Raw genomic sequence first — 19390 nt, 5'->3', positions numbered from 1 at the left:
CCTACTCACGTGTCCCATGGAGGTGGAGCCGGGCCAGCTGCAAGATGCACTGAGGAAATAAAAAGAGGTGAGCTGCATCTGAAAACAGGCTGAACGGACGCACAGGTGTATCAAAGGTAAGACACTGTGCTGCTCAGGTGAAGTGGACAAAAGAAAAAATTAGGCTACAGTCAGAAACCTGCATTTGTTGCATTCTTTTCTCTATTAACAGCAAACTGCAGCACTACAAATAAAATTGGTTAACTTTTAGAAATTAATCGTCAAAGTTTATATAAAGGTAAATTTGTCACTCCATATAGTAACCTGTTAATTAATGAATTCATTCATTCATGCAGAATCGGAATACTATATTAATTAACCAATTATTCTTTTCTGTGTTGTACATTTTTTTCCGATTATTTTGATTTAATTTAATTTTTTTTTTTTTAAATATATGCGATTCCAAACAATGTGGCTTTTTGGTCGTTTCAGATGAAGTGGTTTGAAGTTGTTACCCTTGCTGTGTGCGTCCTCGTACCCACCGCTCACTCCCAATCAAAAGGTGTGTACTTCATTTAGGAATTTACTGTTACACTGAATTTCTAATTATGTGAATCTAAATGTTCTGTTTTTTCACCCCCTTCTTTTTTTTTTCATCCAGCCTGGTGTTATCACCTCCCATCCTGCAGTAAGTACCCAATATCTCCATTATCTATTATAATGTTGCCCACCGAGTGACCCCTCCTCGGTGACTTTACGTGTCCTTTCTGTTTATAGATGACACAACCTGGCCAACAATTTTCCCGGAGTATTGCAACGGCACCCGACAGTCACCCATTGACATCGTCTCAGCATCAGCCACACCGAACGCCAATCTGACTGAATTCACTTTTGTGAAGTATGACGACACCTCCGCAATGACGTCAATGACAAATACTGGCGACACAGGTGAGCACCGGGAGTTTGTGGCTACAAAAGTGTGTTGTCATGGGGTTTCTGTAAACTTTGTATCTCACTTAGATTTTAGCGCCCTCATCTTTTCTGCAATTAAACGCACTGGCCTTGCGCCTGAATTTTTCCTTTGACTCCTCGCAGGTTAGGTGTAACTTTATCGTGTTTTTGTTTTTTCACCTTCTTTCAGTCCAAGTGACCCTTAAGAGCGGAGTTAAGATTTCAGGAGGGGACCTGTCCGAGCAATACGACAGCCTCCAGTTTCACTTGCACTGGGGTAATGGCTCCTCTGTCCCCGGCTCAGAGCACACAGTGGATGGAAAGCGCTATCCTATGGAGGTACACTTTTTTTTTCTTGTTATTTTGGTGTATTTTTGAATATATTAATTTTAAATCTGTAAAAAAAAAACAAAAAAGAAAAAGAAAAACCCAACAGAAATAAACAAGCAAACGTCTGTATAACTTCATTTTCGCAGCTGCATATTGTGAACAGCAAGTCATCCTACAATGGAAATACAAATCTAGCCGTCAAAGACTCCACCGGACTTTCAGCGCTTGGTTTCTTTATCGAGGTGAGAGAAGCAGTGCACGAGATGACATAATGCTTACTGTGTTGTTCAGTATTGAGGCCCCACTCGATTTTTTATTTATTTATTTATTTATTTATTTATTTATTTATTTATTTATTTTGGGGGGGGGGGGGTCTCTTTCCTCGTCTGTTATGGGGAATGCGTCAATACCCCTTTCTTTTTCTTCCAGGTAATGTCAGGCAACTCAACTGGCCAGCCGGATAGCTGGCACAATTTGGCTTCTTACTTGCCCAACATCACAGAAAAAGGTGACTTTTTTTTTGGTGGAAAACCTCCTCTTCTCTTTCTGACTCTAAATTGTGTCACCCATAGTTCCTTCATGTAAGTCTTGTTTCTGTCCTCAGGCCAGAACGTTTCAATTGCAGCCGGGTTTTCCCTGGACGACCTGCTTGTCGGTGTGGATCGCACTAAGTATTACCGCTACCTTGGATCCTTGACGACCCCCGCTTGTCAGGAGGCGGTGGTCTGGACCGTTTTTAAGGAACCAATTAAAGTCAGTAAAGATCTAGTAGGTGTCATTTCATTTCTTCCTTGTGTCTCCTAATTGTCATTGCTGTGTGCACAGATGCACCGTTAGTGGTTCATACAGCTAACTGGAAACAAAATATGTCTCATGACCAGATTGACCTCTTCAGCACCACACTGCACTTCAACGACAGTTCATCACCAATCATGATAAACGTCTACAGAAGCCTGCAGCCTGCACAGAAAGTCTGGACTCAGAGCATCAAGGCCTCCGCCTCCACAACCTGCTTCTCCCTGAGCCTGCTACTTCTCAGTCTTGTACTGGGCTGGAGTTGGAGCTAAAATAGAAAGAGGATGTCATCAAGAACTTTGCCGATCAACCCGTTGCCTCACCTCAGAGCGCCCGTTCTTTTCCCATTTAACTAAAACTGACTGATTTCTAATGTAGCTCTTTGTGTTTGACATAATCACGAAAAGTATGAAGAACAACTTATTAAGTTCAAGGCTACTTCTGTTCCGATCTTATCTCTCAACACTATCTCTTGATTATGGCTACCTGTGACAAAGCTTTTGCCTGTTGTCAGATTTGAGTCTGTATGATGAATGCACCTCGTGTATGCAACGTTTACTTTAAGCAGTGACATCGACATGTTTTCATTTTGCAAAGCCATATGGTCTGAGCAACTGAGATGTGTTCCATGTCCGTGTTGAGCTGCCAGAGCTACATGTGGGTGACACATTGCTTATGCCCTTAATACTGTACTGTGTTGCTTGAACATGAAGAAAACTGTGACTTTCTTGGTCTTATTAAATGACATCTAAAATTATTTGTGACTGTTTCTGCAGTTTTATTGTCTTTTTTTAATTCTTGGAAGTTTCTGGAACTTTTGAAATGATACATATATGGGTGGAGTCCTCATCTGCATTTGTTACACTTAACTAGGACAAGCTGTCTGAGCTTTTGAGAGCTTTCTATTCTAGTTCACAAAAAGTGCGTAAACAATGAACTTTAACACAAAAGTCCCCAGTTTTATTCTGTGGTGGTTTAAAACCTGTGAAGCTGCCAATGTTTTGTTCACACTGTTATTAACCTTACATAACCCATGCCATTTGCTAACAAAGAAGAGTAAACAGACCTGTTTAAACTCAATCCGTCTAAAAGATTTGGCTGTTTTTTGAATCAAATGTGTAATGGTTAACCATCAATGAAGTTGAAGAAAAGGCGAAGGCCATTGAAATACGTGTGCACAATGACTTCTGTCAGAATTGCAGTTATTTTGATTTTAACTAAGCGAAACATACACGGTTTAAACATACACGGTTTAAACATACACGGTTTAAACCTCCTCCTCGAAGCGAGGAGGAGGTTTAAACCGTGTCTGCCGTCTATCGTGATGGGAAATGTGCGATCGTTGGCAAGTAAAATCGACGAGCTCTCAGCACTGGTACGGAGTCAGAGGGAGTACCGAGAGTGTAGCCTGATGTGTTTCACCGAATCATGGCTGCACCAGGTCATTCCCGATGAGAATGCTTCCGTGGAAGGCTTCCACACTGTTCGGGCGGACAGGGACAGCATCGCTAGCGGTAAGCGTAAAGGAGGTGGGCTTGCTGTTTTAGTTAACAACCGGTGGTGTAACCCTGCCAACATAACAATCAAAGAAAGGATTTGTTGCCCGGACACTGAACTGTGTGCTGTTGGACTCAGGCCGTATTATTTACCCAGGGAATTCTCTCACGTCATCTTGGTGGCTGTTTATGTTCCCCCCTCTGCTAACCCCACAGCTGCATGTGACACTATCCACTCTGCCATAGCTCGGCTACAGACTCAGCACCCGAGTGCCTTTATTGTGATCTCGGGTGACTTCAACCATGTATCACTGGACAATACACTACCAACATTCAAACAATATGTGGACTGTCCCACCAGGGGAGAGAAAACTTTAGACTTACTGTATGCTAACGTCAAGGATGCATACAGCTCCTCCTCCCTCCCCCCACTTGGTAGGTCAGATCATAACCTGATTCACCTCACCCCCCGCTATGTGCCAATTGTGAGGAGGGAACCTGTGACCACCAGGACTGTTAGGAGGTGGTCAGAGGAGGCAATAGCGGAACTACAGGGCTGTTTCGAGGTGACCGACTGGGAAACACTCTGTGAGCCTCACGCCGAGGACATCAATGGGCTTACTGAGTGTATCACAGACTACATAACTTTCTGCACCGACTCCATTGTTCCAGCTCAGACTGTTCATTGTTACCCAAATAACAAGCCGTGGGTGACTAAGGACATCAAAGCCCTCCTCAACAACAAGAAGAGGGCTTTCAGAGGGGGCAACAAAGAGGAGGTGAGGAAGGTCCAGGTGTTACTAAAGGACAAGATCAGAGAGGCTAAGGACAATTACAGGAGGAAGCTGGAGTGGAAACTCCAGCAGAACAGCATGAGAGAGGTGTGGAGGGGCATGAAGACCATCACTGGATTCAGGCCAACCAACAGCAGGGGAGCTGAGGGAGGTGAGAATAGAGCCGACGAGTTGAATCTGTTTTTTCAATAGATTCGACACCACAGTGTCTGCTCACACCCCCACAACCTCACCTGTAGTCAGCCTGGAATCCAGAGCCACACCACTGTGCCAGCCTCTCTCTTCACATGTTGCCTCCTGTGAGATTCCTGACACCCCTCCCCCACCCATCACCTTCACTCAATACCAGGTTGAGATGCAAATGAGGAGACTTCACTCAGGCAAGTCTGCTGGACCAGACGGAGTGAGTCCCCTTGTCCTCAAGGCCTGTGCCCCCAGCTGTGTGGAGTCTTTCATAAACTGTTTATGCTGAGTCTGAGTCTGCAGAGGGTCCCGGTGATGTGGAAGACATCATGCCTCGTCCCTGTACCAAAGACGCCTCGTCCCAGTGGCCCCCAGGATTACAGGCCCGTGGCACTGACCTCCCACATCATGAAGACCCTGGAAAGGCTCATCCTGGACCAGCTGCGACCCATAGTGAGACCACATCTGGATCCCCTTCAGTTCGCTTATCAGCCTCGTCTCGGAACAGAGGACGCCATCATCTACCTGCTCAATCGTGTCTACACCCATCTGGACCAGCCGGCGAGCACTGTGAGGGTCATGTTTTTTGACTTTTCCAGTGCTTTCAACACCATCAGGCCGACCCTCCTGGGTGATAAGTTAGCAGCGATGCAGGTGGATGCTTCTCTGGTGTCCTGGATTGTTGATTACCTGACAGGAAGACCACAATATGTACGTCTCCCACAGTGTGTGTCTGACAAGGTGATTAGCAACACAGGGGCACCACAGGGGACTGTCCTCTCCCCCTTCCTCTTCACCCTCTACACCACAGACTTCAGCCACTGCACAGAGACCTGCCATCTTCAGAAGTTTTCTGATGACTCTGCGGTGGTTGGATGCATCAGCAGGGATGATGAGACAGAGTACCGGGCTGTGGTCGACTCCTTTGTCACGTGGTGTGAGCAGAATCATCTGCAGCTCAACGTGGCAAAGACCAAGGAACTGATCGTGGACTTCAGGAAGACCAGGAAACACTTGACCCCTGTTTCAATCCAGGGGGTCAGTGTTGACATTGTGGAGGACTATAAATACCTTGGAGTACACATTGACAATAAACTGGACTGGGCTAAAAACACCACAGCACTTTACAGGAAGGGCCAGAGTCGTCTCTATTTTTTGAGGCGACTGAGGTCCTTCAACATCTGCCAGAAAATGCTGAGGATTTTCTATGAGTCTGTGGTGGCCAGTGCGATCCTCTATGCTGTTGCATGCTGGGGGAGCAGGCTGAGGGTCGCAGATGCCAACAGACTTAATAAACTGATCCGTAAGGCCAGCAATGTTGTGGGGATGGAGCTGGACTCCCTCAAGGTGGTGTCGGAGAGGCGGATGCTGTCCAAGATAAAGACAATGTTGGATAACACCTCCCACCCACTCCATGACATGTTGGTCAGTCACAGGAGCTCGTTCAGTGAGAGACTGAGATTACCGAAAAGCACCACTGAACGACACAGGAAATCATTCCTGCCTGTGGCCATCTCCCTGTACAACGCATCCACTTAACACACTGTTTGCTGCTACAGCTACACATGTTTCTTTTCCAACTATTTATTTATAAGTGACTTATGTATGTATGTATGTATATATATGTATATATTGTACTATTCTTAGTTAGCGTATTGTCTGTCTTGTCTTAATGTTGGTTTAAAATGGAGCACTGTAACAAAAAATAATTTCCCCCAGGGATCAATAAAGTATTCTGATTCTGACTCTGATTGATTCTGATATTTCACTGAAAAAAAAACTTTTAGAAAAAGTATCTGTACTTGGTCTCCTACATCTTGTCCCTGTCATCTTGCAGGTGTGTGTCCAACATTCCTGTTCCTTTTTCCCATCTTCTGTCACCAGGCTTTTAGAATTTAATAGAGGTTTGATTAGTCTAGCATGGAGAGCACGAGAGTCCAAATGACTTTGACACTGTCCTGCTTAAAACACTTGTGCAAGATACATATAAATAGACCATAATTTTACAGCATAACAGAAGCATAAACTTATTATCCTTATTTAAATTTTTGTTGTGTTTGTGATTTTTCTAGTAAGTAAGCCGCGTGCATTAGTTAAGGCCAACCCTTATAGTGATAAACTGAAGTTAGCAGTCACAGTGAACAGGGTAGACATTGCCAAGAGTGAACTCTTTGATGGCGACATCACGTGCAAGGTGAGGAGGCAAACAGATTTCTCATAGTTGTTACACTGGAAGAAACACTAATAAGTAAATTAATAATGTGCAGTTATATCAATTTTGACAGATAGATCAGTTTAAATGTGATTTGCAGAGGAATATTTGGCGTAAAAAATATATACCTGTCTTAAAACATCATCTTACGTTCCTCCAATTAAACAGTACGGAGATTCTAAGACTCAATGACAGATGGCCTGATCAGTGACGAGCCCCAGTTTGTTCGGTTTTTCACTGAGAATGGTTTGAACATTGTGGACTACCTAACTGCAAGCTGGAAAGTCTGTATTGCTCTTTCAGCTACTACAGCACTGCCTATAGAAAAATATGGCATCTGCACGAGCATCATCAGAACAACAGAGTTCATCCTCAAAAGTAATGGCAGATAACAATCAGAGCAGACCAAGGAGGGAGTTAAGCCATGAAGGTATTCTTTTTTAAAGTTGACCTGTGTTAGGGTTGAAAATTTTTGATTTTAGATTTAAATGATTAAATAAAGCTGTTTTAGTTATTTCATTTATACACAAAGCAATTCTGCTCATAGCAAGTTGGCGCTCCGTGTTTTGAGGGTCACGGAGCGCCAACTCGTTGGCGAAGACTGAGTGGGTGACTGGGCTGAAATATTGAAGAGTGGACATAAAGCGCTTGAGGGTCCTTTTCTGCTGCATGCTTACATACACATGATAATGGTTTTCTATAAGTCTCTGGGTCAGAGAGTCCAAATAAGATATCCCGAAACAGACCTTAGAATCAGTGGAAGAACAGTAGATAATATGGTAAATGGCCTGTATTTGTATAGCGCTTTACTAGTCCCTAAGGACCCCAAAGTGCTTTACACATCCAGTCATCCACCCATTTACACACACTGATGATGGCAAGCTACATTGTAGCCACAGCCACCCTGGGGGCATTGACAGAGGCGAGGCTGCTGGACACTGGTGCCACCGGGCCCTCTGACCACCACCAGTAGGCAACGGGTGAAGTGTCTTGCCCAAGGACACAACGACCGAGACTCTGTTCTTAACCATGGTTTTAACTTTTTATGAGGTTTTTTTTGCCGAAATGGAGATCTTCTACACCTTAGTTTTATTGTTGTTGGCGATATTCACCTGGAGTCATTCACTCTCACTGACAATTACTTATACACACGAGGAACTACTTGGATTACGGTGGTCCTGTTTGTCTATGTACGACTCTTCTAATGCTCGGACAGATATAATTCTTGGTGAGGATTCGGAGGAAGAATCGTGTTCCTCTGCCTTCTGTGTTTCTGGCCAATGTCCAATCTCTTAGGAACAAAATGGATGAATTACAAGGGAATGTGCTTCATCTACAGGAATACAGGGAGGCTTGTCTGATGGCGCTTACCGAGACATGGCTGACCGATATGGACAGTGACACTTCACTGTATGATGCTGTTGTCACACTCCTGCATCTCTTGTATAAGCATCTTGAGGCACCCCACACCTATGCAAGATTATTCTCCAAAAAGTTGATTCTGTTCATCTGGACATAGCGTTTTGTGGGAGAAACATTTTGTCACTCATCCAAGTGACTTCTTCAGTCTCAGCTGACTGCAGGTTTCCCCAATCTTATAAACAGTACATTTGCATAATGACTGAAACCAGCCCACTGAAGGAACAATGGGCTGGGAGGTCAGTTCCTTAATCTTAATTTTGCAAATTCTCATGACCATTGATCAACAACCACTGACCAAAACCCACTGATCAAAGACCACTGATCAATGGCCATGAGCACCATTCACAGAGAGTTGGGGAATGGCTGCAATCACAGCATTGTAAGATGGCGAATGATGTACCCTTAGGCCCCCTCCTCGATTCAGAGATGGTCTTTCCCTTTTCACGTAAATGTCCTCTTTGACTCTGCGCTCAAACCAGCGGCGTTCCTTCCTGTCCAAGGGGAGGAACGCCAGAAGTTTGAGAACCTGGCTGGTGGTGAGACAATAACTAAAGCTGTCAGCTATTATTGATGTTATAATTATTTTCTATTTAGTTTCATAACCATTTTCACAAAGAGCCCTTTGAATTTTCCTTTATGATGGCTAACAGGCTCATCACAATTTTCACATCTTTTCTTCATGTTGTTGTCATCATGTCAAATAGCAGATGAGTATTAATAATAATAATGGATACTTTATTGATCCCCATGGGGAAATTACTTGTTTTTCTCTGCATTTGACCCATTCACTCAGTGAAGCAGTAGGCAGCCCACTAAGCAGGCGCCCGGGGAGCAGTGTGTAGGGACGGTACCTTGCTCAGGGGTACCTCAGGGTAGCCGTCAAGTGGATTCGAACCGCCGACCTTCCGATCATGGGGCGACCGCTTTACCTACTGAGCTATCAGTAGGTAAAGCCGACCTTCCGATCATGGGGCGACCGCTTTACCTACTGAGCTATCAGTAGGTAAAGCCCCTGCCCCTACAAAAGAAAGGTAGCATGATGCTTCCAAAATAACACAGGCCACCTTCATGTTGAGTAAAGCAGCTACTGGTGGTGGACAAGGTCTCAGTTGCTGTGCTCTTCCAGTCTCTGCTGTTCCAGATCTGGTGGGGTGATATGAAGAGGAAAACAGAGACTTGGAAGCTTCTGCTCGCGTTCTTCTGCCCGATCCTCTGCTACACCAACCTCATCTCCTTCAGGTAAGATGCTTGTGTTTTTTCAGAAAGGTTGTACTTTTATGCAGATATTTAAAAAAAACAAAACGTGTTCTACATATTTTAAGTCATAGAAAACAAAGTGATCAGCTGGAGGAGGAGGAGGGAATTGCTATGAGGATGAGCTGGATCAGGACACTAACAGTCTCTATGGAACCACAGTCTTCTCTTTCTCTGACATCAAGCACCTGTAATATTTCTACTTGCACACTTCAGTGTTAGTCTGTAGAGCATCAGTTTGTCAAGCAGTGATTATTCGGTTTTATAATGTTATCGCTTTACATTAGCTAAAGTCTACTAATTTACTCAAAATGTTTTTGTTACACGAGTGAAGTTGACTCAGAAGGTCACAGGAGTGGTGCCATGAAAGGTGAGTCCTGTTTAGAGAATAATCTTTGAATAAGTGTTGTCACTCACTACAAGAAGAAAGTCTGACTTCAGAAATTATTTTTCACCACATGCTGTCGTTTTAGTTACCTGCTAATCTGTGTTTAATACAGGTGTGCTGTCCATTCATAGCTTCACGCTGGCGTCAGTTCTGGTTTGCACTGGTCACCTCATTTCTGGGCAATGTTGTTTCTCTTGCTTTTCGCTATTGGTGGATTTCAAGCCTCCACCCCCCTCAGGTCCACCTGCTACTGAGTGTGTGTTGTACTTCTGGATATTCACCCTTGTTTGTGAGGAGATCCGACAGGAGAGTGTAGAGAGACATCTTACTTAGAACTTTGTTCACCAAAAAGTTTGGTAAGTGTATAAAATGTCAAGTGAACAATTGAATGCAATAATATGCACCTAATTCAAATATTTTATCGAATTGCACGTAGTTGAAAGACAATATATCTAAAATGCCATTTCAATACAGTGGTTAGCATACTGTCATGTCAAGATGGACATTAAAATAAATAAATATATAGAATGTTTTTCATTTATCACTGATTTCATATGAGTTAACAAACACACAGAAGATTAAATAATATATCATAAATTAAAATCTCATTCTTTGAATTTTTAGCTATTCTTTAAATTCTTTAAACTTTCTGTGACAGCACACAGAAAGTCTTTTTCTGTATTATCATTTGTTTTTCTATGATTATTGTGCACTTTGAAAAACTGAATTAAGGGGCTTCAAGGTGCATGTATAAATATGCGTATAAGCATTATTATCATAATAAAGTATGTTGATAGTTGTTTGTTATTGTAGTTTTTGTTTTCTAATGATCTGTTAAGTTTATTTTGTCTTCTACAAGACAAATTGTTTTGGGGACAATGTTTTGACCTCAAAGGTTCAGACTCTAATTTCAGGATCTGTGGAATAAATGTGATCTCACTGCCATCAGCCTGTTCATTATCGGACTAATCTGCAGGTATGGATAAGAAATAAAGATGATATATAATCCTGGATTGTCCGTGAAAACCTTTCCACAACATTATAAACCGTTTATAGTTTCTCTTTGCAAGATTGTAACATTTATTAAAGCACTATAGTTTGTGTTTTTTGAGGCACTTTTTGCTGTCTTAAGTGTGTCTTAAATAATTTTCCTAATACTTAGCTTTTATTCACTTATAATTGTGGTGGCAGATTTCTTTTCTCATGTATTAATCACATATTTAATCATATCACATTAGTGATAGTGATATCACTTTCTCATATAGTTGTATGCATGTGCGCTACAAATGGGCTTTATGCTCTATCACACACACTAACACAGTGGAGACATTGCAATTGGAGACGTTAAACAGATAGTGAGGCGCCTTCTGCTTATCAGGGATGTAAATCCTTAGGTGACGGTCAAGCAGAAAACAAGGTCATTATTCTCTCTGTGAGGGAGGGGGTCAAGGATGAGCTGGACTGAAGGTATAGAGATATATGATATGCTATGGAATGTTCTTTGTTTTGAGAGTGTTTGGGAAGGTGTAAAATAGTTCAGGGCGGTGTCCTTCCTCAGAAAACTGTTTGGTGTTTGATCTGAACGTTTTCTCCACATTGCAATGTGTTAATTAAATTATTTCAAAACGCTCACTGGGTGTGTTGCAGGTTATTGTTAAAGTTTCCACAACATAATCAAAAACATTTCCTCAATTAGCAACCAAATGTCACAGGTTAATTTACAGGTTTGCCATCAGGTGGTGGTGCTACCTCACTAATTGAGTGATACTATGCTTGCCTTTGGGGCGATCATGGCTCAAGAGAGTTGTCTTGTAATCGGAAGGTTGCCGGTTCAAGCCCCGGCTCCGACAGTTGTGTTCTTGGGCAAGACACTTCACCCGTTGCCTACTGGTGGTGGTCAGAGGGCCCGGTTACAATGTAGCCTGCCATCACCAGTGTGTGAATGGGTGGATGACTGAATGTAATGTAAAGCGCTTTGGGGTCCATAGGGACTAAGTAAAGCGCTATACAAATACAGGCCATTTACCATTTGAGTTTCAGGATGTTCCACTGGTCACATGAATTTGGCCGGGATGTCCTTTGTTTGGACTACATGGTCGTCACACTTCGCCTCATTCACATTTCACTGCAGTAAACGCCAGGACCGCCTCCTACAACGCGGGTCTCGCCACTGGCGATATGAGCGCCTACAAAGCGGCCTCATACGGCGTGCGGCGCGTGGTGAGAGATGCCAAACGCCGGTACCGGGAACGTGTGGAGTCCCACTTCCACCAGGGCGACACACGGAGTATGTGGCACGGACTACGCACCATTACGGACTACAAAGCCAGGGACACTGCGCTGATCAACGCCGACTCTGCATTCACCAACGAGCTGAATCAGTTCTACGCCCGTTTCGAGGTTAGCCAGGCAGCTAATGCTATCTACCGCCTGACTACCGAGGACAGTGACGTCATCAGCGAGAGACCGGTGACCAGCATCGCGGAGCATGACGTCTGAGCGGCACTGAGGAGAGTGAACACAAGGAAAGCGGCGGGGCCAGACGGCATCACCGGCCGTCTGCTGCGCTGCTGTGCTGACCAGCTAGCAACGAGTCCCTGGCGAAGTCTGTGGTCCCCACATGCATCAAAAGATCCACCATCATCCCTGTGCCCAAGAACAGCAAACCCTCATCCCTGAACGATTATCGGCCAGTTGCACTGACCTCGGTAGTAAGGAAGGTGTTTGAGAGGCTGCTGAAGAACATCATCTCCTCCTCCATCCCAGACACCACAGATCCGCTGCAGTTCGCCTACAGATCCAACAGATCCACAGAGGATGCCATCGCCCACGTCCTACACACCACTCTCAGCCATGTGGACAAGAAACAGGGTAACTATGTGCGAATGCTGTTTGTTGATTACAGTTCAGCGTTTAACACAATAATGCCCTGCAGACTGTTCACAAAGCTGTTGGTGTTGGACTTCCTCACTGGCAGAACTCAGGTGGTGAGGGTGGGCAGGTGCTTCTCCAACAGCATCACCATCAGCACAGGAGCACCTCAGGGATGTGTCCTCTCGCCACTGCTCTACTCCCTCTACACTTCAGACTGTGTGGCCACCCATGGCTCCAACACCATTGTGAAGTTTGCTGACGACACAGTGGTGTTGGGTGCCATCTCCAACAACGATGAGGCGGCCTACATGGATGAAGTGAAGAATCTGGCATCGTGGTGCCAGGACAATCACCTCCAGCTGAACGTCAGCAAGACCAAGGAGCTGGTGGTGGACTTCAGAAGGAGTCAGCACAAGGACTACAAGCCCATTATCATCAGTGGAGCTCCAGTGGAGAGGGTGCAGTCCTTCAAGTATCTTGGTGTCCACATCTCCTCAGACCTGACATGGGCTGCCCACATTCAGGTCCAGACCAAAAAGGCTAGGCAGCGCCTGTATCACCTACGACAACTGAGGAAGTTCAGGGTCTCTCCAAAGATCCTCAGGATTTTTTATACAGGCGCTGTGGAGAGCATACTCACACAGAACATGACATCGTGGTTTGGGAACAGCTGTGTGAAGGACCAAAAAGCTCTCCAGAGAGTGATCCGCACAGCAGAACGCTGCTGCAGGATTGCTCTCCCCCCGCTTCAGGACACCTACACCAGGAGATGCCGGACTAGAGCAGCGCAGATACTGAAGGACCCGTCCCATCCTGGCAACAAACTGTTCCAACTTCTGCAATCTGGTAGAAGGTTCCGCATCTTCCGGGCAAGGACAGAGAGACTCAAGAGGAGCTTCTATTCCCAAGCCATCCGTGCCCTAAACACACACACCCGCTCACATCATCTATAATTGACTGAGACAGGACTCTTCCAGACACTAAACCAAGGCACAATGTACATTTCAATTCCTTTAATTTTAAATATGTTTATATTGTCTATCCTGTAAAATAGTCAGATGTCTATTCATATTAATGTACAGAATTCACCTGCTTGCTGCTACTACTGCACATTCACCCAATGTATGTACTATATATATATATATATATATATATAATGTTCTTCCTCTACAGCCCCCCCCCCCCCCCCCCCCCAATTTTTTTGTACATGTCGAGGAGCGTGTCAGGCTACATAAGATAAGATAAGATAAGATAAGATAAGATAAGATAGAACTTTATTAATCCCTCGGGTGGGTTCCTCTGGGAAATTCGACTTCCAAAAAGCACAGCAACGACCGAAGTTACAGTTACAGAATTGTTATATATATATATATATATACACACACACACACACACATATATATAAATACAGAGACAAATATAAATAAAATATACAAAGGGGATAAATAGAATAAATAGGAATAAAAAATAAAAATACAAGTGAATTGCACATTTCAAGTATTGAGTCTATTGCACTGTTGACTATTTACAAAAAGTATTGCACAAGGTATTGTACAGTGAGGTGAAGAGGCACTACAGCTTAGTTGTTCCCCCCTCCTTTGTCCTCCTGTTTCCCCTCCCTCTCCCCTCCAGAGAGGAGTTAAACAGTTTGATGGCGTGTGGGACAAAGGAGTTTTTAAGTCTGTTAGTTCTTGTCTTGGGGAGAAGCAACCTGTCACTGAACAGACTCTTCTGATTGTTTATGGCCGTGTGCAGAGGATGCCCAGCATTGTTCATAACATTTCACTGTGTGTTATACTTGTATAACTATGGATGTGACAAATAAAGAACCTTGAACCTTGAACCTTGAACATTTTTGCAGTTCACAAGCAGCTAGGACCAAAACTCATTATTGTAGAAAAGATGGTGAGACAGTTACTATCAGTTGGCATTATATGAGGGGCACATGTTTTATAATACAATGCCAGCAATAACACAACAATTTCCTCTTCTTCCTGGGCGTGTGGGTCATGGTGTACGGAGTTGCAAATCAGGCTCTGATTTACTCCTACGACCAAAACCCGAATCGCATTTTTCTACATGCCATACTTGCACATCTTTGGATACGGCTCTTCCATTGAGGAAGAGATGGATGGTACAAGTGTTTGTGCAATTTGAATGAAAATAAGAACATTACATTGAAATCAGTTTAACAATTTAGTACAGCTTTTTAAAATTCACCACAGCAATTAGAAATTGAGCCGTTGTTATAACTCCCCCTTTTTTTTTCTTTTTTTTTTTTTACCTTTCTCCTTGTATCTCTACTTTGTGAGAGTGGGCAAAGAACTAATCTGCACAGACAATGTGACTTTGATTGAGAGCGGTGAAGAGCCGTGTAGAAATCAGCATAGTAACTGGCTGGTAGTGATTCTGCTTGTCTTAAATCTCCTGGTCACCAACATCCTGCTCATCATCCTGCTCATTGCTAATAAGGTTGTGACTTTATTACTTTAAAGTAATAAGTGTAAGGAGTAATGAGTGAGTAAGCCACAGTTGAATGAAAATGGATAACTCTAGTTGGTATTTACAAATGAGTCATTTTGTTTTTTTAAGTACTGGCTCCCTTGCTATCGCTCAAAATCACTCAAATCATTCAAAATTCCATCCATCCATCCATTCGCTTATCCTTTTCAGGGTCGCGGGGGGCGCTGGAGCCTATCCCAGCTGTCATAGGGCGAGAGGCAGGGTACACCCTGGACAGGTCGCCAGTCTGTCGCAGGGCTAACACATAGGGACAGACAACCATTCACACTCACATTCACACCTAGTGGCAATTTGGCTTATCCAATTAACCTATCCCCACAAGCTGCATGTCTTTGGACGGTGGGAGGAAGCCGGAGTACCCGGAGAGAACCCACGCAAACACGGGGAGAACATGCAAACTCCACACAGAAAGACCCCGGCCTGATGGTGGAAGGAAGACTTCCCGACTGCTCAAAACAAGATCCTGAAAAGCAGCGACTCTGAAAGGCTCAAACAGATATCTACCAAGTGAGCACACCTTCATGCACCGCTGTAGCGGCAAAATTCCATTGTGGATCCATCGTGAAGTAAATGCATTTTTGTATTTTTTTGATATCGGGTAGATGGTATGCTTAAACATCTGACTGAAAGCAGAGAGTTTGAACACAGACTACAGGCTCAGGTAAAACAGAAGCATTTTTCTGAAGCTCTCACTTTGTCATTCAGTACCCTTTTATTAATTCCTCATACATATGTAGATATATACATATGTTGTGAAAGAGCCCGTCTGCACAGTCAAAGTATTTTATATAGAGGTTACACGACTACATAGCAGGTTAGCTTTGATTAGCATAATAACAGAAAAGTGGAACATGGGAAAATCTGGGTTGGCTGAGGTCAGAAATAATGTGGGTTATGGTAAGTAATGCTAACTTTATTTAAAAACAGCCAGTGGGTTTGTTGTGTATCAGTTAAAAGTTTTAAGTGAAGTAGACATAAAAGATCAGATTTAGCAGGGCTGGAAGGTGAATTTTGGTCACTAGATGGAGCCAGGCTAGCTGTTTTATCTGCTTTCAGTCTTTATACTAAGCTAAGCTGTGCTGGCCTCATGCATGCCTTTAATGATGCAGTTTCCTTTTTCAAGATCATTTTCTCCAGTAGGAGACAAAAATACCTTTACTTTATTCTATTCTAGACTTTTATGACATTATGCTCTTTCTTTTCAGATGGAGCATTACTCAGCTGTCCTCAACTGGGTTGTGATAGCACAAGAAAGCACATTCAAACCTCCTCGTCGAATTTTTTACATTAAAGTCTGATTTCCTGTCATGGTGTCTGTCAGGGGTTATATTAAGAGCACATTAATACTTTTTGCATTCTGTTACATTGCATAATGTGCCATATTTGTATGTCTGCAATATAGTTCTTTTTAATAAAGTTTTCATGCACTATAATGAATTGAGTTTTACTATGAGTACAGAATAATTTGTTGTTGAGAGCTAGGTGAAAAGTTAGCCAAGCATAGCTCAGCCAAAGATTGGTAATAATAAGTACACTGACTGTGACACACCTCAGGAGTGGAGAAAGTACAGGAATCATATTCAGTACAAAAACCTGGACAAACAGACACATCATGAATTAAATAGTTTCTTATCAAAGCATGTACTGTAGGGCTGTGGCTTGTTGTACAAATGCAACCTCTTAGAAAAACTACACTACACAACATAGGTATAGGTATAGACAGGCATAGGTTTGCCAGTCAGCAAAAAACTGTTTGGGGGCTCTTAGATGGTGTTTTCCTTGTGGCTGCGTACAGCGGAGATGGGGGACGGTCTGTGCTGGCGGACGTTGGTTACTGGCCTGGTAGCCTGGCTGCCCCTGGGTTGGTCCGGGACGGGCGTGGAGGCTTGGGGGTCTGGGGGTGCTCCGCCGTATATCGTTTAATATTTAGTATCTACTGTTATCTACTGCTAGCTAGTTTATTGTGAAGGTGCTCTTTTTATTATGTTGCTCTTTTTTGTTTGCTTTCTCTTCTGTTTTTTTTTTATCCATCCAGGTGATCCAGGTGTTTTGGTTTGTTTTTCTTTCTTTCTTCCCCCCTTTCTCACCGTCTCTTCTCCCCTCTGGTTTTCTTTCTCTCCCTCTCTTTCTTTCATTCTTTCTCCCTGTCCTATACCCCAGTCATGTCTGTCCCGTTTGTAGAAACCGAAAAGAAAATAAATTCATAATTATAATAAAGGTCAATCAAATGGACCAATATGGCAAGGCCGTGATGATCCACTTGGTAAAATAAATCCGCTTGGCATCTTTCTTGGCCTTAAGGCAACAATTCTGATGGCTAAAGATCCAAACGGGACACACACCCAAAAAAAAACCTGTTTACAAATTGAGCGATTTCAGAATAATGTTTCTCAGTGTTACTCTACGTAACATTAAAAGATTCTAGGAAACTGGAGGAATCTCTGTGCACTGGTGACAGAAATTTAAAAACAAAATCCAAGACCTACATCACAGACTCTACATATCTCAGTGAGCATGTCAAATGTCAAAATTTGTGACAGAACAATTAGAAAAATGCAATGCTTGTTTGAAAGTGTTACCAGGCAAGCAAAAAACTCTTCTCTCTCTAAGGAGCATGGCACCATTGCTTAAGTTGCATCTGAACATACCACAAGACTCCTGGAACAGATGAGACCAAAGTGTAGATATTTGGATTGTTTAAATAATTGCAGAGATTTTTAAAGATTACATCATTTTATACATTTGATACATAAACTCTTAGAACTGAAAGAACTACGCCCTTTTTCACATGACTGCACTATATAAAAATTTTTCCTTCTCTTATCTAATTCTTGGCACAAAATCAAAATGCTGATTGAGTGAACAAATTCCACTGTGTCAGGCCTGTGTGGTTAATTAACCCTACAAGGAAAAAAACCCAAGGGTGAAATGTAGGTTTCTGTTGAGTTTGTTTTTTTTGCAAATACACAATTATCTATTGTTCAGCTTCTTTGTTAGTACAAATACTTGAAATTCTTTGGTCTGTCTTAGATGTTGTTCAGTCCTATCAAAGTCAACTTCATTCCACTGTGTCAGGCCTGTGTGGTTACTTAACCCTACAGGGAAAAGAACCCAAGGGTGAAATGTAGGTTTCTGTTGAGTTTTGTTTTTTATGCAAATGTCTCTTTAGTCTCTTTATTTACTTGAATAAATAAAGGATAATAATAAAAATGTTTTTGAATGTTATAATTTAAGTGAACTTTTTGAAATAAACTTTCCCATTTGCCATCAATAAATACATTTAAATTATGTACACAACGTGGGAGTGTGATAGTTGGACAGAACTATCATGCTGGTACTGCGTTTCAGTCCACCATGGCTCCATTGAAGGTTACATATTGGAACAAGCTATTGAAGGAGCCTTCACTGTAAAGAGTTAGCCGTGCCACCTGTCAGTTGCAGGAGGAGCAGTTCACACTTAGAGGCAGTGTCATCGCTTTCAGCCTGGCTGCTCTTTGCTGTATTGTAGCTGACTGTGGCAGTGTGAGTGTAGACTTTTATAATGCTCCTAAATGTAAGTGTTCTCTTCCCGCTGGCTCCAAAGTAAGAAAAATAAAATATGAGTACAAACATTCAGTTGTTCAAATGACTATTTTGGAAAGCACAATATGTTCACAGTGCCATGCTTTCCATTTCCTTGTATTTACATGAGTGCCATAAATCATATTGACATGTTTTCAATTGCTTCAGGACTGGCAAGAAGAAATGAATTTTGCTGTGTAGAGTGTGTTGGAAAGGTTATTGTTTGCATTAAAATATATAGGAGACAGTGAGAAGAGTTCTCCAAAAACCTACCAACCATTAATCTAATGAAACACACACACAGTATATCTATGAAGTTCTACTTCTTTCCTGAATAGGTTGGGAACTATGACAACAAAAGCTGTGTATAGAACCAAAACTTCATCTTCAAATTATTTAATTTTTGCAATTAAGCTTTCTATTTTTTTAAGTGACTTATTTTCCCCCACCCTCTTGCAGTTCAGTAGCCCCCTCCCCCACCCACCAAAGGCATACACCCACCTCTCTAATGCTCTGTGTTAAGGGCATCAGGAGCATTCTTCTTAGACATGTGCCTCTGTCACTCACTTACATACAGCAACATAGCTACACCGCACACACAGTCGTATTTTCACTGTGTCCTCTTGTG

The 19390-nt window shown here is 42.9% G+C and overlaps 1 protein-coding gene across 2 annotated transcripts; it reads left to right on the top strand.

The window, feature by feature from the left end:
• Positions 1 to 2792, top strand: LOC113019430 (carbonic anhydrase 4-like). 2 transcript variants are annotated; one of them, XM_026163154.1, is made up of 9 exons: positions 1 to 67; positions 472 to 541; positions 641 to 667; positions 757 to 927; positions 1121 to 1269; positions 1407 to 1502; positions 1690 to 1768; positions 1865 to 2028; positions 2142 to 2792. In XM_026163154.1, the coding sequence occupies exons 2-9, from the start codon at positions 472 to 474 to the stop codon at positions 2325 to 2327; spliced, it is 942 nt and encodes a 313-aa protein (XP_026018939.1). In that variant the 5' UTR covers positions 1 to 67; the 3' UTR covers positions 2328 to 2792. The 2 variants fall into 2 exon arrangements, with proteins under 2 accessions (XP_026018939.1, XP_026018937.1); XM_026163152.1 differs by having other exon boundaries at positions 56 to 116.
• The last annotated feature ends 16598 nt before the right edge of the window (positions 2793 to 19390 follow it).

This window comes from Astatotilapia calliptera, chromosome 3, assembly GCF_900246225.1.
Source record: "Astatotilapia calliptera chromosome 3, fAstCal1.2, whole genome shotgun sequence".
In the NCBI taxonomy this organism is placed as follows: domain Eukaryota; kingdom Metazoa; phylum Chordata; class Actinopteri; order Cichliformes; family Cichlidae; genus Astatotilapia; species Astatotilapia calliptera.
The sequence above is the reverse complement of the archived record's forward strand: the minus strand, read 5'-3'. Positions and strand labels throughout refer to the sequence as shown.

Excerpts from the sequence above, each read along its gene's own strand:
- LOC113019430 (XM_026163154.1), top strand. The coding sequence starts at position 472 with ATGAAGTGGTTTGAAGTTGTTACCCTTGCTGTGTGCGTCCTCGTACCC. Across the intron at positions 542-640 it reads CGCTCACTCCCAATCAAAAG|CCTGGTGTTATCACCTCCCA; the intron begins GTGTGTACTTCA and ends TTTTTCATCCAG. Across the intron at positions 668-756 it reads TTATCACCTCCCATCCTGCA|ATGACACAACCTGGCCAACA; the intron begins GTAAGTACCCAA and ends TTCTGTTTATAG.